Here is a 21,059-nt window from a genome sequence, read left to right as displayed (position 1 = left end):
AAATGCAAAGAAAATATTTGCATTGCGTTACTCGCGCAAGTTTGATTGCGGGGTTATTATTCTTTATCCTTGTGTACACGTGTGAAGAAAAATAACCATGCAAGCAAACACCTTTTAAAATGCTTGTTCCCTGAATGGAGTTCAGATCGATCAGAGCTATGCTGTGCTGAGACGTATTTCCATTTTATGCATTCTGCAGGTCTATGGGTACACTTTACCTGTGTCTTTTTGTTTTTGTTTTTTTGTCTTTGCCTGTCTGGCTTCCCCCCTGACACTACACAACATATTCTCAAATCCAGCTGGTAAAGAGGCAACAAATCATCATCATATTAGTTATATCAAAAGGATATTTTTAGCTTTGCTCATCATCCTTCATTCAGGGTTGCATTTGTGATAAATGTCAGCACTGTTTGCCCCTTTGTGTCTAAATCTGTATGACAATCAAACACCCTGAAATGAACATGGAGACATTCAGTCTCTGGTATGAGGCAATAACAACTGGGGCGATGCAGTATAGTAAAACTATTTATAGTAATTAAATCTGCATTCACAGTTTTTTCTTGCGCAGCGTTTCATGTAAACATCAGCTTGATTAGGAAGGGAGGAGGGTTTGGCTTTGGGATGCAGTGGTGAGCTGCCCTGCACGCGATACTGTCTGCTACTGTGGACTGACGATGGCCTGTGTGTGTGTGTGTGTAGGTGTGTGTGTGTGTGTGTGTGTGTGTGTGTGTGTGTGTTTGTGCGTGTGTTTGTGTTCACAGGCATATGTTAACATCATGTCCTCTGTAATTTAAATAGTCTCACTGGGTGTCTGGATATCAGCACTGAGGGTTGTGTAATTAGCACAGACAGGAAAACAAGCTCCCAGTTTGTGTGGATATATGTTTGTGCACACAAGTCATGCATGTATGAGTGCTTTGCTTTACGCCCTGCCTCCTATAAAGAGTGTGGTTGTGGGTATGTGACAGTGATGAGTTTACCAGTCTGACACTTACAGACATGTACAGGATGTAAAAGTGTGAGCATTTAGAGGACATTAATATAGAACACAACGTTCAACAGTTCTCTTGTTGGAGGGCTTGAAGGAATATATGTGGATTTTCATATGAATAAACCTGTTTGCATCTGATATAAAAGTATAAATATAAACAAAGTCTGACATAAACTACAGTACAGCCAGGAAAAAAAATCAAAGCCTAGTCCTACAAACAGCATGTGCAACAGAGTGTAGAATAATGTGGAATACCTCTAACCACAGTATCTTTTACTGTCCAAGCAATGACCTCCATGGCCAGTCAGAGAACATGTACAAGAGAATATATGAATATGAATGAATATATATGTGGTACACATCCTGCTGAACACATTAGACTTATCTCCTGATTGCATTTACTATATGTTGGCCTCAGCATATCAGACGTTGCAGACGCACGCAACCAATGTTACCCTCGGCTGCCGGCGGGTCTGTCAGAGCCATGACACAGTCGCAGGAGCTGATCGCAGCCATTCTAGACAATGCTTGTGTTTCCACTGGCCACAAGACAGCACGTTTCAGCAGCTACCCAGAAGTGGCTCTCGGCTCTGCTCCGTGGATAATAAGTCTATTTTTAACAGAAGCTTACCGCAGCCGCATCGATCTACGCAGAGCTAATCCCCTAGGAATAGCCAACTTTCGTGATGCACTACAGCCCAAAAATACTTTTAATGATGGGCTAACACTGTTAAAGAAACATCTCTAAACTGGTGGATTCATTTTTTGGAGCATCGAAATAACTTGTGTCACTGTAAGAATTTCAGCCATTCAGTCTAATAAAATAGAGCTGCACAGTTCAATGATTTTATCCCCATTCAAGTTAGCTGGGTACTAAACCAGAAGTCAGCTGACACAGTCATACTGGTGGTGGTAAACTACAATAGTAGTTGGGGCAGATTGATGGAAGCTTGGCTGCCATTCAGCACCTACGGCCCCTCTGACCACCACCTCAAACATACAGAAGTCAGACACATTCACATGAGGCAAGGTGGGTGAAGTGTCTTGCCCAAGGAAACAACAAACATGACACAAGTGGCAAGGACAGGGATCGAACCACCGACCCTCCGAACATTGGCCAACCCGCTCTACCACCTGAGCCACGGTCGCCCCAGGTTGCATGTTCTTGTTTTTATAGTTTCCAAGGTGTGCTTCAAAAACACCATTGCCCTTAGGCATTTATCAAATGTAATACATAACATGAGTTGTATTTTGTCAGACACAAGGTCACAGAACACAGAGCTCGAAGTGGCTGGTAAAGAGAGTCATGTAGGTTAGCAGGACAGGCGGACTTAACATGACTGTTTTTTTTTAAGACCACAGGTTTACCTGATAGGTGCTCCTCTAAGTCTATGTCATGGTGCTTTTTTTTTCTCTTCATTACAACAAGGGACAATTTTCCCTCAACACTGACACCCGCTGTGGTATGTGGGGGATGCAGCGTAATTCGCAGGGCTTCAGACTGTGCAAGAAAGCATGTGTGGTAGGGCTTGATTGACTGGAAGTGAAATATAAGTTGATAAGGCAAAACATGTTGCAAAACAATAATCTTTGATGCTAATGTGAAAAGTGAAAAATGTCTCTGGTCCATTATGAAACTGTGGCGGGACAAATTAGACTATGGTGGGCCGCCACAGTATATTGTTTATTAATGGTAAACACTGCATGATATTATCATTGTCCAGTATATATTTATCTTGCATTGTGTGTGTGTGTGTGTGTGTGTGTGTGTGTGTGTGTGTGTGTGTGTGTGTGTGCGTGGGTGTGTGTGGGTGTGCGTGTGTGTGTGTGTGGGTGTGTGTGTGTGTGTGTGTGTGGGCAGTCAGTTTATAGCACACAGCAGTTTGTAAAAGCAGTAGTGAATCGTAAACTCTCATGTTTATGTCGTGATGACTCTTTCCTACAAACCTTTATGGGACCAGTTAAACACCAGTTGCTTGTTATGTCCGCAGAACGCTGAGTTGACAGGAATTATGCTCTGTGAGCAGTCTGCCTTCATCAGCAGCTATAACACTGAGCACTGTGTCAGTCGCACTGTGGTGATACATGTGATCTTTGACTGTTGTAAATGCTGCACATTTATTACAGAGTTTCATTATCAAGTCGCTGAACCCTCAACAACTGACAGATATCACATGTTCACAATATAAAATCACATGCAGCCTTCTGTAAAACAAATGGAATGTACATATAATCAGTGCCAACTCACCTGGGCACCTTGAGCTCCAGCAGCTCCCGTTGGTCCGGGCTCCCCCCTCTCTCCCTGAGGACACAACGGACATGTCAGTGCCCTTCCCTGTACAGGTGGTGTTGAGTTCCACAGAATAGCATTAGTTTTACAATGTCTGACCATTATCATGTGTTCATTCATTCCTGTGAAATGAATGGATACAATTGGAAGAGGACACTAGAGTGCATATACTTTGAGTGAAATACAATGCTGTATAGCTCAGCAGTACTGTAAAGCAACTCCAGACTCCAGATCACGTGAAGATCAAGATCAGGAGAGGGACATCTCATACCTGGGGCTGCATGACAGAATATCTCAGCTCAAGGTCCACTTACTAACTTTTTCTTACAGCACTGGCTTCACACAGCAGTCTTCATTAGCGACTGGAAATGGAATCAGATGGATACCTGGATGACACCTGAGCTATTTCCATTTGCTGATAAAGACTAACATAACTACATAACGTGGGCAGGTTCATAACTGAATTTACAGAAGTAATGTGGTGATTAGAATCCAAACCATAATGCTTTCCCCAACCTAGTGGTTCTGTTGCCTAAAGCTAACCAACTGTGAGTCGTGATGAAGGTCAGGTGCACATGTCATTGTTACGCTGCAGTCATGTTCGTATGGAACAGTGATATACATGATTGGGAGTTACAGTCTATTGACACATTCGGTAGTTTAGTCGTGAGGATGTGTTGGACACGTGACAACCAATCATGTTGATGCAGGTGCACAAGTTTGTCACAGGTTGCTCTAACTTAGTAACATACAAAACATGACTTGAGCTATGTACGTGACATATGTATGTAAGTTACACCACAATTTTACAGCACAATGTTGTCTAACCAAGTAGTTTTAGTGCTTTTACCTATTCAAGTAGTTAGTATAAAACTGTAGTTTGTTCCTACCAACATTGTTAATCACAACCACAGTGTTATAAAGTCATTTAGCACTTAAATCATAGCACTTATGCACTTAAGGTATCCTTTATAAATAGCGGCTCCAACGCTGAGATGAGGGCTTGAAAATTGCTTCTATTTTTTCATATCGACGGCTTCCTTCTGGTAACAAATGTACTTCTTGTAAGTCGCTTTCCGAAAGGTCTTCTAAATGCCCTAAATGTAAATGTGAATGTAAATCTAATTTAGTTCCAGTTGATGCAAAACCTGTAGTCATCATAAAAACAGCAGGTATGGTGTCAACAAAGATAAGATTTAAAGTTAAAATTATAATGCACTTTGTTGTCCTCACTGTTGATGAAGACAGAAAAAGTGGAGAAGCATTCAAACAATGCATTAGTTGCTGATAGTCACTATAAAGTTTGTTTCTCCATTTGACAAGTCTCGCACACAAAAGTCATCTTTCAGTGCTGCTGGTGTCTGGGGGAACAGTTTGGATGTGGCTTGCTGTGAGTTTATCTGTGGCCGTGGCTGACGTATGAACACCAGCTTGTGTGGCGAGTCCTGTGGTCGGGGATCTTGCAGGGAGCCGGAGGCTTGTGTAAAAAACAAAAAATGAACAGCGACAAACAAACACATTTAAAGCCACAACACGACATGCAAATAAAGTTGTAACCGTCCGAGAGACACCAAAGAATCCACAGCACAGACCTCTCCGTGCTGTTTAACTGTGTTTGTTGGATGTATTACATCAAAAGTGGTGTGTGACCAGGTTCCAGTGTGGACCGCTGTAATATCTGACACTGGCAGTGAACATGTGAAAGAAGCTGTAAAACATATTGTGGTACTTCAAGCCATTCATTTGTAAAGTTGCATGATATTGCCCGCGGAGCTCTGACGCATGACTGCTTATCATACAGATGCAGGCAAAGACAATCAACAATGTTGATTTCCATGTACTATATATCAAACACACAACTTAAAGACTTTTTGTGTCCTGTACACTACGGGCAAATGATCTGAACATTATCGTAAAACAGAACATGTTAAAGATGAAACACTTGTAAGACTAGGGTGAGTGAGTAGTTTTGTGGAATACACTCTACCTCAGCTGTAACTGTCCCATACCTTATCAAAAATCACAGTACTAATTACTTTCATTTAAAGAGCACTATTATTATTGAAATTAACAGCAGATACAAGCTCAACCATGCAACCCTGAGATCCTCAGACAGAGAACTCGACAGCTTAAGTGCCTGGCAGACTTCGCAGATAAGCGCCGAAGAATTCATCGATAAAATCTTCAAAATCGATTCCGTAACTCGGAGGCAAAAAGTGAAGGGCAGCGAGGATTAGTGTAATTTGATTGTACCTCCTTGGGTTTTGCTCATGCCTGGCAGCCGCATCTCACGCTGACTGCAGACAGGAGATATATCTCTCCGTCGGAGCCCAGAATGAAAGGGATTACACCAATCAGGCCCGCAGCAAATTCCGCCGTGAAAAACGCGATGGCATTCGTCAGCTGAGGAGCGAAAGACTTAGCCTGAGCCTTAACGTTAAATGACAGACTGGACCGTGGGAGGCTGGTGAGGCTGATGCCATCCACGCAGCAGCCTCAGGTGTCAGGTTTCATTCAGGTTGTGAAGGCTCAGCGTGTATTCAGATATGACCCGACCTCTCAGCTGAATGTTGAGTGAAAGGTTGGCTAAATACAAATGTCACTTAATGTGAGTCAGGACTCTTTTTTTACTACTAAACACATGTCATACTGCATCTACTGAATATAAAGTACAACTCCACAGGACCATTAGTGAAACATGCCCCTTTATGTGTCACAGCACATCTGAAGGCCTTAAAGGTCCCATGTTGTAGCTTTTTCTTACGATACAGCAGGTCTAGGAGCTGCATAAACACTGTGAAAGTCTCATAACGCCCAGTCCATAGAAGAGTGCACACTGCCTGTATTCAGAATCTGTGCCCCCAAACAAGCTGTCAGGACTTCCGTAAGGTTGTGATGTCACAAGTGTACAGTCCCCGCCCCTCAGCCACCAGCAGAGCTGAGGTCAAAATACAGGTGAAGCAGTTTCACAGCAGTTGGACAGAGCAGTTGAAACTCGGTGCAGATTTTCAGGCCCCTGAAGGTCTTGATCTCTGACCACTAGCAGATGGATATTTTTTTTGTTTGGAGTGAAGTGCCTCATTAGCCGAGCAGTTGAAGCGCTTGACATTGACTTGATGTACAGACATTTATGTTCCCAATAGGATGAACTGTATCAACTTGTGATGAACCTGCCAAACTTATTAAACGCCATTAAACTAATGCCATTCTTGTCAGCCTCAGCTTTTGTTTTTATTGTAAAAAGCACGCTGAACCAGGCTGAGATGCTAAACAAGATGATGACTGTGGAAAACATGGCCTGCTTATCATCAACATATAAGCACTGTCATTGTAAGAATCATCGTCACAGTGAAGCTTCAACCTTGAACTATTATCCAATGATTTCACGGCGTTCTTAAGAATATCTAACCCACCTTTACCTTTTATTGTCTGTCTCTGCTGTCACTGCACTCCTTCAGAGCGTCAGCCCACCACCAGCCCACTGCCATCAGTGTCACTCTTCTGTCCCTGTACATCTATGTAATTAACAGGGTCAACTCCAAACTTTTTAACAATTAAAGCTTCTGCAGCCATGTTAACTTGTGTTTTTCCTGATGGGACAACAGCCTCACAAAGCAGCGAGCACGGCTGTAGACTCACAGCCCTGTAAGGATTTAAATGATTCTGAGGACAGTTTAAAGACAAAACCCATTTTCAAATAAACCATTTTACGAGATCAAATAAACCAGGATGTTCAAACATTTCTACACACGTTTCCGCATTTATGGTCCTAAACTGACACATCTAAAATCATTTAACTGGCTCTTGACTCGGTGCTCAGGCCTTTGGAGCTGCCCTCGCCTTGAACGAGCTCTGCAGGACTTTGAGAGTGACACCATGAGGTTTGGAGCACTTTTCTTTTCTGTTCAGCTCACTGCAGACACAGAGGTTACCAGGTCCCACCAGCATATATTTTCAGTGCGGCGCTCTGCACTTACGGCAGCGAGGAAACAACTGAATTAGCTCTCCACTGCGTCTGTTTTCTTTTGAAGTGTCTCGCCGCACTACGCACATAAACCCGTAAGAGCAGCAGACCTCATAATTACACAGTCAAGACGCCCACCGCGGCCCAATAAATGACAAAATGACATAAATCTCTAGATGGCTAGAACAAGAGAAAATAGACAAGTGCACAGAGACCAGTGGCACACTGTCCTGTAAGCTGACTAATCTGCTATTCAGCCTGCCACATATTGTTTAAGACTAAAGACACTGTGACATGAAGGAATTCCAGTGGGGCATCTGGAACAAAAGTCAATAAAAGATAAAGACAGCTAGCAGAACAAAACAATGACAAACTAGACCATGTCTGACCAGATCCTTTTATGACAGGGGATCAAACTAACTGCTCGCTCTGTGCTGGGAGGGAATTACAAGACAGACGAATCTACGAGTTCATCTTTTATTTGATTTGGCAGACACGTTTGGTCGCCCTCCCATTCACACAGATCTCTGGCCTAGGTTAGGTCGATCACACTGTTCATCTAAGATCAGGAGGGTTTGACATCATGCGGGCTGCTGAGGCATTTTCATAAACTGGCTGCCACCGATGTGGAATTTTCTGTTGAATTTGCTATCGTGTCATTTCATGTCTCCTTTGTGTTGGAAAACAAACAAATAGCAACACGCTTCCATACGTCACCTTATGGTGGCACGGATGATAAGCAATACATCCACTAGAGCTCAGAGTCAACAAACATGGGGACACTGGGGGAGGTTGTGATTGTGAACTACTGGCTACACTGCTACCCAGGATTCTTCAGTGGTACTGCTCAGGTTTCGTCTGCAGAAAAAGTCTCCAGAAAGGTTCACAGAGACAGACAAAATGAAGGCAGAGTACGGACAGAGGGCTCCGTCTGTATCAGTATCTAAGGTTGAGCATAAAAGAGCCTTTAAACAAACTTTCTCAAGCGTTGTTTTGATGAGAAGGATAAGTTTGCAGTGCTTCCAGGTTTAATTTACCAACGGTCCCAGATAACCGCTAAGAAGATGTTTCATTGCTCTGATTGGTTGTGGGTTTATCCGAATGGGTCTAGGAAAAAATGTAAAATTAACTGAGAGGTTCCTGAGTAATTTCAATTTGCAAATTGGTCTGCTGATATCAGGTTATGCCCCAAGTGAAAGAGTACAAGTATGCCAGGAGTTATGTCTGCGGGAGTAGATAGAGGGGAACGAATAGACAGAAAAGAAATATGGAGGGAGAGAGATTTTCTTATCCAGGGAAACTTGGAAAAAGACTAGAAAAACTTGGCCCAAACTTAGGTTTAAAACAACACCATCAGAGCAAGTGAAGAGTGGCAACTAGGGGCCGCCAGTTCACCCAGTGATATACTGCCTGTGCAAGAGGAGCTGCAGTGTGTAGTTACACTCTGTGATGGATAAACAGGCTTCAGATGAGGCTGGTTTTCAGTGACCGGGTAAAACTCACTTGTATCATACCATGAAGCTGAAATCAGCTTCAACTGGAGGGTGGCTGAAGGGATATCAGAAGAACTGTATCGGTATCGCCATCATTACCAAAGATCCAGTGGCTGTCAGGCTCTACAACACACACACACACACACACACACACTATATTTTCAGCAAGTTCCAAGTGCGGTGACTGTCAGCAGACTGTCAATGAGCTCGGACTTGACCGATCTATTCCAACTTCAAATTATGTCACTAACCCAGGAAACTGTTGTGTACAAAAGAGCTGGGTCTGCATGCGTGTGTGTGCGCGCATGTGTGTGTGTTCAGGGGGTGTGGGTCAGTGTGTTTCGAGGGATGTGCCTCATTTGCCTCCCTCTGAGCATTTACAGTAAAACAGCACCTAATGGGCCTCCATAATCACCATGATTGATCACCTCATTAAATAGTTTGATGTATGATGGCGCAGCTATTACATGTCTTCACATGTCTTTAGTAGAATTCATTTTTCAGGAGATATTTCATTGCACATCAAAGCAGGATTAATGTTGGAGGCCACCAGGATTCTGTAAGTAAAAGGCCCCTTCACTTTCTGCATAGAAATTAGAGTGAATCAACGGAATAAAAGATAAAATGATCGTGTTGTGAAATAATTTGGTCTTGGATTCTGCATTTTGGATGCATTCAGTAACCATGGTACTGGGCGCCATGGCAAGAAGCCATAAATATTGAAGTCATGAGCTGTTTAAAACACCCCTTCCATTAAATTATCCACAAATCAGGAGCAGTTTGGGGTTCAGCATCTTGCCCGAGGACACTTCGACATGCAGACCAGGGGAATCAATCCAGCGACCTTCCGATAAAAAGATGCTGGCTCTGCCCCTGAGCCACAGCTGCCTGCCTGTGTGAAGGGGGCTTCACTGCTCCTTGCTTCCATATAAATATGTTTTCCCCTCACAGTTTTCTTATCTGTTGTTAGTGAGTGGTGAGTTTATTAAAGTGTTTTCCACATCAGTAGTTTCACCACAACCACTTGACCCCCGGGGGGTTCTGTGCATCTGCACTTGTGGTAAACAACTGATGATTTGGAGGTCTAACAGCTGGCAGGATGGAGGGGCTGATACTTATATATGTAGTTAGGAGCTCTCTGAACTTACTGCTAAATTACAAGCACAAGTCAAAAATAGACCCAACTTAAACCCAGTGGCTTCCCTCTGATTTGTGGCAGGACTCTATTGTCATGTGTTTGCTTATTCAAGCAACCTAATTGAAAACATCCGGTTGTTTCTTTGGCCTGAATGACACACTTCTGCTAATGCTGTTTAATTTCTTTATTTTTTTTGTCTTGTCTTTTGAGAAAATTCCCATTTGAAACACAAAACCATGTTTCCAAATGTCTACTCACAGGTAACAGTTATGCTATTAGTAATTAAAGGGAAGGGATGCGTGATGTACAGTGTCTTTATCTCTCTGGGACACGAAAACCTCACACAGCTGCATCACAAAATCCATAATTCTGGGTGTCGAACACTTTCTGCCTGCTAATAAGAGACCTCCGACCACAAAGCTGACAATTTTTAACCTGCTTCACTTTAGTGTGAAACATCAAATCCCAAATTGTTTAACGTTGCATTCCATGCCGCTGAACGAAAGCTTAATGTGTATGTGTGTGGGAGCGTGTGATTAAAGAGCGCGCTGACAGCCTTAAGCCTTGTACAGTATATCTAAGTTTAGGCCTCATTAACATTCAATGGCGCTGTCATGGATGGGTGGCAGGAATTATTTACAGTCAAAAGAAGATGTTTCCTCAGGCGGCGACCACACTGGGAGCTAATCTGGTTCCGCACAGATCACATCTGGATCCCCCCTTTTTACAACTTTGCCATCGCCGGGTGTTCACTCTCAATCTGGTGCTTGTACAAGCGTACAGTACAACAGTATTTACAGGCCACATTGTGATGATTTCACAACACTGTTACGAGAGATCTGTGACATTAAAAATATCTGACTAATAGCAAGGCCGTGGCCAGCGTGTTGGACAATGGTCTAATTGCTCTTTCAAAGGATCAGCCTTGTAGAAAGTCCTCCATGTGGTAACACTTGAACGTTGACTCCTTCTCAGGTCATTAAAACCTCCAAATTCCCAGGAACAATACTGAGGACGTGACCTCAGTGGTGCTGGAGCTGTTATAGGTTACATAGTAAGAGGCTTGTTGGCGAAGAAAATCTTGGCTGTAAAGAAACTAAATTCAGTCTCTAACCCTAACCACAAACTTACCTCACTGTGGTTTGAGAAAGACAGAACTGCTTCACTCAGTTGATTTCTTGCACTACAGCTGAATTGAAACCTTGTTAGGCCGGTGACACTCTCTGCTCACCTGTTGTTTATTTAGATCAAGACTGCTCCAAAATAAATGTCCTTGTCAGACTTCAACAAATATCAGAGGAAACCCAACATGTGCAGCCAAAATGCTTCATGTTAAATTCAGAGATTCGTGACGGGCCAGCAAGAGAAAATCAGATTCATGACAAACACTGGATCCTTTGCCATTTGATTTGCATTGTAAAAGGGAACATTGTGAGAGTAAATATCACAGCGGTTCAAATGTCTCAACATGTTAGGAAGTGCCTGCTGTTAAACTAAAGCTATATACATTTGAACTCTGCCCTTCTGACCCCAACGTCGCGCTCAACACATCATTAGTCCTTCTCATAGCCCACATTGCTTTTGTTCTGTTAGAGGCAGCTGTTTCCTTATAATCATTAGGACGTTCAATGTTCCCTGACATCTTTTGCAGGAGGAAATTCAGTCTGTTTGTTGGTTCTGTGGACTCCGTCATGCAACTCAGTTCCGGCCAACACTGGATTGTTCCAAGAATTTGTGAGAAGTCTGGCAGTCTAGCGAGCCCTACAGGCACTTTTGTTTTGCTGTGTATATAAAATAACATAACATAACATAACATAACATATGTAAACACTGAATTAGTCAGTCAGTCAATCAGTCAAGTGGTCGTCTACAGTTCAACTGTATTGATTTGGTTCCCAGCAGCAGCAGGCAGCTGTTTTCAGTGATATAAACTTTGATTAATTTGATGATTAACTCACTGTACTAGATACAGTTAGAGACTACTCGGTCAAGATAACTTTAACCTATTCTCTGCTCATGACAACTCTTATATAACTCACTTGTTCAATTATATAAAGGCTTTGAGTTATAATAAATGGCCAATTGCTGCCTCACGGGCTCTACATCAGCTAAATGGAGTCACGATATTCACCTCTCAGAAATTTTTGGTGCCTTTTGGAGAACTTTTAAATGCAAAAATTTAAATTAATAATATCCCTTTGTGTGCGATTAATTGCACCAACAGACCAGGGCAGGGACAGACGCTGGTGTTAGCATAGTGACCCTGAAGACTAGCCTACAGCAGCCATAGGAGTTAAGTTGTGAAGGAGAAAGTCGTAGGCAGAGCCGGAAGCTTCTGGAGGAATAAACACCTGGAGTCCAGGAAAGCAGCATATTAGTTGTGTGCCGAATTAAGGGGAAACACCGTAATGAAACTCAGCACTGACGTTGGTCAGACGCTATAAGGTTACCAGAACACAAGCACAGACACACACACCCTCTGCTACTACCCGTAACTCGAACAAACACCAATGATCCCTGAAATCAAACTCAAGTGAATAACACCCGGTGATTCACAATTAGCTTGTTAGCCTCTGCTCACTCGGTAGCTTCCAGATTAGTGGCCATTTTTCACTAACGAGGTTTCATTCACCTTGCGTCAGCTCCATCCATGCTCCACTTTTAAGCCTATTTTTGATTTGAAGTGAAGGGGAGTCAGGTACCGCCGGCCGGTACCACCCACTTTGAGCTTCACCTTGGCCCTTCAGAAAGCATTTTGTGATGTCGCTAATTAATGAATCAACCAATTAGTCAATTAATTGAACATTGAACAGATTAAATAAGCTTTATGGAATTTCTATGGTCGCTGGACTCGCTCAAAGGGACATAAACTTGATTCTAATCACTGTCAAAGCGCCATCAGACTCCCTGTCTGAGGGTGAGAGAGTCTAACAAGGCTCATGGTAAGTAAACCCTCACAACAAAGTCTACATGCTCCAGCTACCTTGACCCCTCCGCATCACACACTGTGTAGCCCTGGGACCACTACAGCTGCTTGGACACCCACTGTTCTGTTGAATTGGGAAGGAACGTTCACCAGGAGAGACACCAGGGTCCTATCTTATCCCTGAAATCAGCTGAGATTGGTTCATGACAAAGATCTTTCCCTTAATGTCAACAATGTAGTTTCTGAAAATGTGTTTATTAGGATTGCTTGGATGGGTAAACCTCAGCAGGGAAGACACTGTTTACTGTCTTTCCTAAACACACTTACCGCAGCACCCAACCCAACCCCTCCAGACATCCACACATGGAAGCCAACTGTGGACTGTTCCAGCTCCCTGTGCACCACCACCCTCCACTTGGTGCAGAGCAGTTCCAGATTTTGGGGTAAAGTAGTTTATTGTGATAACAGGAAGAGTCCCAAATTGCCGAGCAGGCTGCCAGTCGAACTGGGAGAACACTCCAGGGAATTCAGAGACGACTCAAAATAGCATCACACACTTGTAGCTGGTGGGCGTGCGCACATGTTTGCAGATGTGTGCGTGTGCTGTTTCATTTAGCCACTTGTTCTTTTCAAGTTGCCACAAGAGAACACCCCATACAGTGTGGCCTGTGACCCTGCAGCAGTGTTAATTTCATAAGCTGACAAATAAGGAGAGTGTTTTCCTATTTACTGTTTGACTTCATGTCAATGCATGCACGTCCGTTTGATGATATCACATGATAATTTCAAGGACGATGTTGGACTGAGAGATCCTTTGTTTCACTTTCACACAGGAAGCTACCCACATTCCCTCTGTGGAGCCACTGCAAAAACAAAGAGAAAGTTGTGCTACAAGTGCGATGCAGTTCATCCTGAGCACTATCCTGGCTTTAAATTCTTCAGCGTGGCCACAGAAGAGGTTTGATTGCTACATTATACAGTACAGTCAGGCACCAGGGCTCGAGCTTGTTCTGTCATTTACATTCATTTGCGGCCTTTAAGTGCTTCATCTTGAAGCAACTGAGTGCACAAATTTAGATCCCCGCAGACATGTCATATGACAAATTGCTCACATTTTAAAGACCCAGACCAGGGTTTGTGCATGCCGTAGTCCATTTGGCGTAAAGGATGTAGGCTTCGCATTTACTGCTGACCACTTTTCAAAGCAGAGAGCTGTTTGAATTGTGATGTACTCACATGACACACGGCGATTGGTATCTATTTTTTTTACGGACTTAATTTGTAGCAGCTACAACTTTCCTTAATTAAATAGTAGGCTAGTAAGTAAGGATTGCCTGTGCTTTCATCTAAATTACATATGTGGATATATGTGCAGTATTTTTTCGTACTTTCCGCTGTAATTTCAGTTAAGATAAATGCTAACACTAGGGCATACAATGATATTTAAAGATGTGCTCAGACAGGATGTGAAGCAAAATTTATATGCAATGTGATGGCATGATTGTCACGTGAGTAGCACGAACAGATGCAAATTCACTCAAAGGAAACCTGCAGTGAGAGTGAAGACATGTCCACACAAGTTGGCAAAAAATGCTCACTCATCACGGGTCTTTGTAAAGACTCTTCACAGTCGTACAGAGATGACAGGAGAGGAGCAAAAAAACAGAGACGAACTACGGCTGAGTTCGGAGAACAGTCAGCGTCAGAGTTGTCACACAAACCGTCAGTGCAGTCTTAACTACAGCTAACATCAGTACAGAGAGCAAAGGAAATGTGCATCAAGATTGCTTTTAAGGACAGGAATTCACATCTTTCTAAGCCGGGCAGCACAAGTGACAAAGCTCGACTGCATATTTGCTCAACTTGGACATTTTTGAGTATTTTCAGTGGCAAAAGAAAAATTGTGTGGGATGCAGAGCCAGACCTTCTGGAGGAATAGACATCTGCAGTCACATCAGGTTCTGCTCTGATCCGGAGGCATTTACTCACGGGAGGAGAGCTCAGAGATTGCTTTCATTTCATTTTCTGGATTAAATGGTGATTTACCACTCCTGTTTATCAACCTGACTGCAGCAGTGATCCACAGATGTGACCTCCGTTGTCAGGTGTCTTTGTTCTGTATGGTTGACTGCTGACTGGAGCTGGAGAGAAAATGCACTTTACTTCATGAATGTTACGTTATAGAGCGAAGAGGGGGAAAAGAAGAGAGAGAACCAGAGTCTCAGCTGAGTGCTGAGGTAAGTGAGAGGCTGACCTGAGTCCAAACACACAGACACAAGCGATGACTGCCGCTACTCAGTAGCTTACTGCTAATGTACAGTAAAATCCTCTGGCTGTTTAGGAAAAATAAACACTTGCATAAGAAAGTGAATAAACACAAATGTTCCAGCGGTCAAACTCTGAGTTTCAAACATCTGGTGGGAAGGTTTCCCAGAGCAGTAGAGGCTGTCCTGGCAGCACATCGCATCAGTCTCTATGGGTTTGCAATGAAGTTTTCAACAACGAAGCAGTGTGATGTCTGGACGTCCACAAACTGTACTTTGGGCTAAGTAGCGTATGTATCTCCTGGTAGCAAAATCCTGCACTGACCTTTGGTCCCTGTGGTCCAACCAATCCACCGGTGCCTGGTAGTCCTGGCTCCCCCTGGTTGGACATTAAACACACTCTGAGAGGCAAAGTGGAGCAGCAGCAGCCAAATGCAACACTATTACAGCAATTATCTGTCCCACTTGAAATACTGCAATGCTAATAGTGCTGTGACAGGAGGAAATCCTAAACACACACACGCACACACAAACACACATGCGGAGAGGAAGCCAAACCTCCAGAATAAGAGACCAGTTCTATTTTTCTATATTTTGAGTAGAATTATTTACCCTACATTGGTTTGATGTGGTTACGTTTTTACATCTGGCATAATATTCTTTTCTCAGGTTTCTTGTCCTGGAACTGTCAGTTAAGGTGGTTTTCATGAATTTTGTAGACACATGACTGTTGAACAGAACTTGATCTTACCATCGGTCCAGCTTCTCCTGGAGTCCCCGGCTTGCCTCTCTCACCAGGAAGACCCTGCATACAAAGACATCTTCTTACACTTTGTGATGACATTTAAAATATTTAAATCTAATCAGTGGTCATTGTTTTCCTACCTTCAACAGGATGCCAAAAGTCAAGATCGCAAACCCAGAATAATATCTCATGTTAAAATCAATGTGCTGCCCTATAGTATCTAGTGACATTCCATAAATGTTAATCAAATCAGATTAAATCATATAAGAAAGAAAATATTGAATGCATAATACCAAATTTTCAATGAAGGTGATATTTTGGCTCCATATATTAGTTTATCCCTCATTATGGTGCTCTGTGGGAGGGACACAAAAAAGTCTCTTTAAAGGACCACTCCAGAATTTCACTTTATGTCCCGTTGGGAATTGCGGTGTGATGCCAAAAAAGCCTCTTCCACCAGGAGGATTTCTAACTGACAGGAACATGAATCGCCTCATCACTGGAACAGGATGATCACAGTGAATGTGGGGAAATAAGCCTACAAATAAGGCCACTAAGTATAGCCACTTGAAGTGGTTCTAAAATAAATTGAGGGTTCCTATGTACAGTATATATATGAGTGGTGCTCCTGGCATCAGGGTGTGGTATGGTACCACTGGTTCATTTCTACTTTCACATACTGCACATAAATATACATGAAGATATATACAGAAACATTTATGACATTTGACAGGCTTTCTTATTCAGAAAAATGCTTTCTGGATGTATCGTTAAGACAAGACTATCATCAGATCCAACATCAATTTATCAATTTCGAATTTGCCAATGGTATTTTTGGTAAGATTAGTTAGGACTCTAATAAATGAACAAGAGAGTAATGACTGATGTGGGACTGTGTATTTCAACAAAGGGAAATAAGAAAGAACAATGGCGGACTGCCTTTAGAGACTTTCTCGCCAAACAGAAAATCTGCCTGCATTTGACAATCAACAGGCGTTAATTTTGGGCCCCCGACACACATCCGATTCAAGACGACGCCTTCAAGGCCATCAACGAACTTCACCCATCTACCTCCAAACACTGGTCAGACCACATGTTCCAGCGAGAGCACTTCGCTCTTCTACATCATCTGGCTGGCTGTTACCGCCAGCGCTGAGAGCAAACAAAGCTCGCTCAGCGAAGTCACAACTCTTCTCTCTTTCGGCGCCTCAGTGGTGGAACGAACTCCCGACCAATGTCAAGACAGTGGAATCACTCGCCATCTTCCGCAAAATACTCAAGACTCATTTGTTCAGACTTCATCTCAACCCGTGCATAGCATGAATTTAAACATAGTGATGCATTGAAATAAAATCCCTCACATAACACAGCCTGAGTTAAGTAGGTAGCATATTTCACATGGAACGGAAGTATTGTAGTGAACGGAACCCAAACCATGATGTCTAACTATATCTCTAAACCTAACCAAGTATTTGTCTTGCCTAACTACATAGTTTGTTTGTTTTTTTGGCAAAATGTAACCAAGCTGCATGTGGACAATAAAGGTCCGCTATGGGTGTCGCTGTGTACGATGAATGAACAATGATATATGTTGTTTTGGGAAATGCAGAGAATCAACCCATTCAGTCGTTTGAGTATGAGGATCTGCTGACTTAACAGTTTCAGCCAACTTTAATGTCAATTGCCTATCACAGGGACTACAGTAGAACTGCAACAACAACGACAAAGGCCCAAAAGCATTTTCCCAATAGATCACCCTCATAAAAAATCGTCTATGCATCATAGCCTCACCTTCAGTCCTGGGGGTCCTGGGTCTCCTGGTAAGCCTGGTTCCCCTCTGTCGCCCTGGGCAGCATCAGAGCAATCAGGTACTATCAGTACTGGTAACTGGATTAGAAACACCACAGCACTGCTTCTTTAAAGACTCACCATGATACCTTTCAGACCGGGCTCCCCTCTCGCTCCTGCTAGGCCACTTTCCCCCTGCCACGTTAGGAGACAGTACGAGTAAGCAATCAAGGTCAGACATTTTTTTCACTTAATGAATAAATAAATGGTATCAAACATTTAGAAACAAGTTTTATCATGTGGCTTATAATACATGTCTGTGTAATGCTGAAGCACATTCTCAGAAATCACGGGTGAGCCTTAAAGTCCAGAGCATTTACATTTGTTGATCAAAACTCCAAGAGGGAGACGCTGGTCACCAAATGCTGGATGACTGACGGTCATTAACCTACAGATGTTGTTCTGTTTACCTATAAGATATAGGAGAACAAACTGATAACCCGCGGATAAACTGAATATGAAGGCCACATTTGGATTTTATTGGATGGATGTGGAATTCGATCCCAAACCTAACAGCAAGCAAATGTGGTCATGTCTTCATTTAAAATGACAGGACTGAAATCCATCTTATGATTTCATAAACTGGAGGAAAACCATTAAGGTCCTATCTACTCATGCACTTTCTCAGACCATCTGTTGGGCCATGGAATTGATAACAGTGTATAAAGCAAGGACAACTCAAATGTAATTTTGAGACCACAACACGACACTGAAGAGCTGTCCTTGTGTTTTCACTTTAAAACAGACATTTATCCGATTATTATAAGTTGGTATTATGCAACTTTTTTTCTGCAAAAGTCCTGCAAAACTGGAATTGACATGTGTTGAATTTAGAGGATATTGAAATGTATTCATCTGTTTGTTGTAAAAGCAGCGCAGTAAAATCCAAGTAGTAGTAGTAAGAGACTCTTTACCTTCATCCCTTGTAATCCAAGAGGCCCAGGGTCCCCAGGTTTCCCGTCTTTACCCTGAGAAAGGAGACAACATCAGCTAATGCACGTGAAGACTGGTGACGACAGTTGGAAGTGAACAGAAAGACAGTGACGAAGAAACTGGTGAGCACTTACAGGCTTACCATCAGGTCCTGGTGGTCCTTCCCTGCCTTTCTCCCCTCGGAAACCCTGCAGTAATAAAACACTCCGTCACGACACACAGTAACATTCTCTGCTGAAATAGTGCATTGTGACATGGCTCTATGATAGCAGTGTTGGTCTGAATCGTAGTGACTGTTGTGATCGCTCCGGCATGAACAAATTCTTTGGTTTATGACCAAATATCCCATCAGCCTCAGCTGTGCTCTCTTTCTACTGCTAATTGTTAGCATGCAACATGCTAAACTAAGATGATGAACATGATGTAAACATATTAAATATCAGCATCCTCATTGTCATCGTGTTATCACACTAATGCTAGCAATTAAGTGAAATCGCTGCTGAGCCTACACTGTCTATACAGCAGACCAGAAATGTACATTGCTACGTAATGTGAAAGCCAACTGTAGAAGACAAACTAAGGGAAATAATAAATTTTTAAAGTTTTGTTTGTAGTGTTAAACAAATCTTTATAGTACATATAAATAAAAGCTCGGATCCTGGGAGCTTGAAGGTTGTACGCAGTATCTTAGCAGGATATATATATCTACTGTAAATGGAATATAAATGGAATTGGTGCATTATACCAAAAATATACGGGCCTCTGCTTCTGTTCTTTACTAATGAACTCTAATGACACAACTTCCTCAGAAATACTGCGTGGTTTGGCAGCTCTCCAAAAAGGACAATTAGAGAGTCCAAAAGCCTGCCTGAGGAAACAAATACTACCATGACTCATGAGAGCTGACTCATTACAACCAGAAATCATTAGAGTTTGTTGGTAAAGCACAGAGGTTGAGGCCTGTATATTTTTTATATAGGCATTAAGGCATACTTTAAATCCAGCTATTATTACCATGTTATATTTATGTATATATTTGTGTGTGCGTTTGTGCATGTGTGTGTGTGTGTGTGTGTGTGTGTGTGTGTGTTACCATGCGTCCTGGTAGGCCACGCTGCCCTGGTGGTCCAACCACACAGTTGCAGTCTTCTTCTTCCACTGTGGCTGTTCGATTCAGAGGACACTGAGGAAACACAAACACACTGACGTCTGCAACACAAGACGCACTCAGAGCTTCCTCATTAGAGTAGAAATGATCGACCAGAGTGGCGTCTAGGCATTTTAAAACTTCCTTTACTACTATATTAAAGCAAATCGGGTGTGACAGAAGCGAAATACCTTCAAACAAAGTCATAAAATAAAAGTGTGTGAACAACAGGATAGAAACTGCGCTTACCCTTTCATCATCCTGTGTAGCATGAGAGAGAGGAGAAGAGATGATCATAGTCAGTGTAGCCTCGTACATGCAGCCATATGCAGAATATGAAATGTGACCTTTGTAGTGGAAATGACAGTAGAACCGAGCGGGAGCAGAGGTCTTACCACAGAGTAGATCTCACAGGCTGTTTCTCTCTCACTCTGATGAGGATCACAGTACAGACGCAGCTTCTGAATCTCCACCTAACAAAATTGGATATGAAAAATGGAAACATGAGGGAAATGGTAACAGATAAAAGATCAGATGTGTGACAAGACCCCTAGATAGGAAAAAGTAAGGGGCTGAAAAATGAAACGAGTTATTGAAAGATAAATAAAAGTGTAAAATTAAATGTGTTTTTTCATATTTTTGATCAGCAGATGGGTGGTTAATGTCAAAATTAGTAAGATGATTGATGGTTTTATGTATATCTATATATATATGCAACTCAGGAAAAAAAATAAGAGACCACTGCAAAATTATCAATTACTCTGATGTTACTATTCATAGGTACGTGTTTGAGTAAAATCAACAGTTTTGTTTTATTCTATTAACTACTGACAACATTTCTCCCAAATTCCAAATTAAGATGTTGTCATTTAGGGCATTTATTTGCAGAAAATAACCCAAATTGTCAATCACAGCTTTCGTGCGTCTTGGCATACTCTCCACCAGTCGTTTACATCACTGTCGAGTGACTTTATGCCACTCCTGTTGCAAAAATTCAAGCAGCCACGCTTTGTTTGATGGCTTGTGACCATCCATGTTCCTCTTGATCACATTCCAGAGGTTTTTAATGGGATTCAGGTCTGGAGATTGGGCTGGCCATGACTGGGTCTTTATCTGGTGGTCCCTCATCCACACCTTGATTGACTTAGCTGTGTGGCATGGAGCATTGTCCTGCTGGAGAAACTAATCCTCAGAGTTGGAGAGCAATATCAGAGCAGCAGCAAGCAAGCTTTCTTCCAGGAAGACCTTGTAGGTGGCTTGATTTATGGTCCTTCGCAAAGATGAATCTGCCCGATTACAGCCTTGCTGAAGCACCCCCAG

General features: G+C 42.6%; 1 protein-coding gene across 1 annotated transcript in view; it reads right to left on the bottom strand.

The window, feature by feature from the left end:
• The window catches only part of LOC115569565 (collagen alpha-1(XXI) chain), a 68,741-nt gene that overhangs the window by 31,251 nt on the left and 16,431 nt on the right, over positions 1 to 21,059 (bottom strand). Inside the window, exons 10-19 of the mRNA XM_030397545.1 lie at positions 20,135 to 20,212; positions 19,989 to 20,000; positions 19,686 to 19,775; positions 18,727 to 18,780; positions 18,574 to 18,627; positions 17,741 to 17,794; positions 17,603 to 17,656; positions 15,818 to 15,871; positions 15,392 to 15,445; positions 3,240 to 3,293 (exon numbers count right to left, since the gene is read on the bottom strand). Of these exons, the coding sequence (XP_030253405.1) occupies positions 3,240 to 3,293; positions 15,392 to 15,445; positions 15,818 to 15,871; positions 17,603 to 17,656; positions 17,741 to 17,794; positions 18,574 to 18,627; positions 18,727 to 18,780; positions 19,686 to 19,775; positions 19,989 to 20,000; positions 20,135 to 20,212 (558 nt within the window). The remainder of the gene's footprint in view (positions 1 to 3,239; positions 3,294 to 15,391; positions 15,446 to 15,817; positions 15,872 to 17,602; positions 17,657 to 17,740; positions 17,795 to 18,573; positions 18,628 to 18,726; positions 18,781 to 19,685; positions 19,776 to 19,988; positions 20,001 to 20,134; positions 20,213 to 21,059) is intronic.

Source organism: Sparus aurata, chromosome 19, assembly GCF_900880675.1.
Source record: "Sparus aurata chromosome 19, fSpaAur1.1, whole genome shotgun sequence".
NCBI lineage: Eukaryota > Metazoa > Chordata > Actinopteri > Spariformes > Sparidae > Sparus > Sparus aurata.
This window is presented reverse-complemented; position numbering and strand designations above follow the sequence as displayed.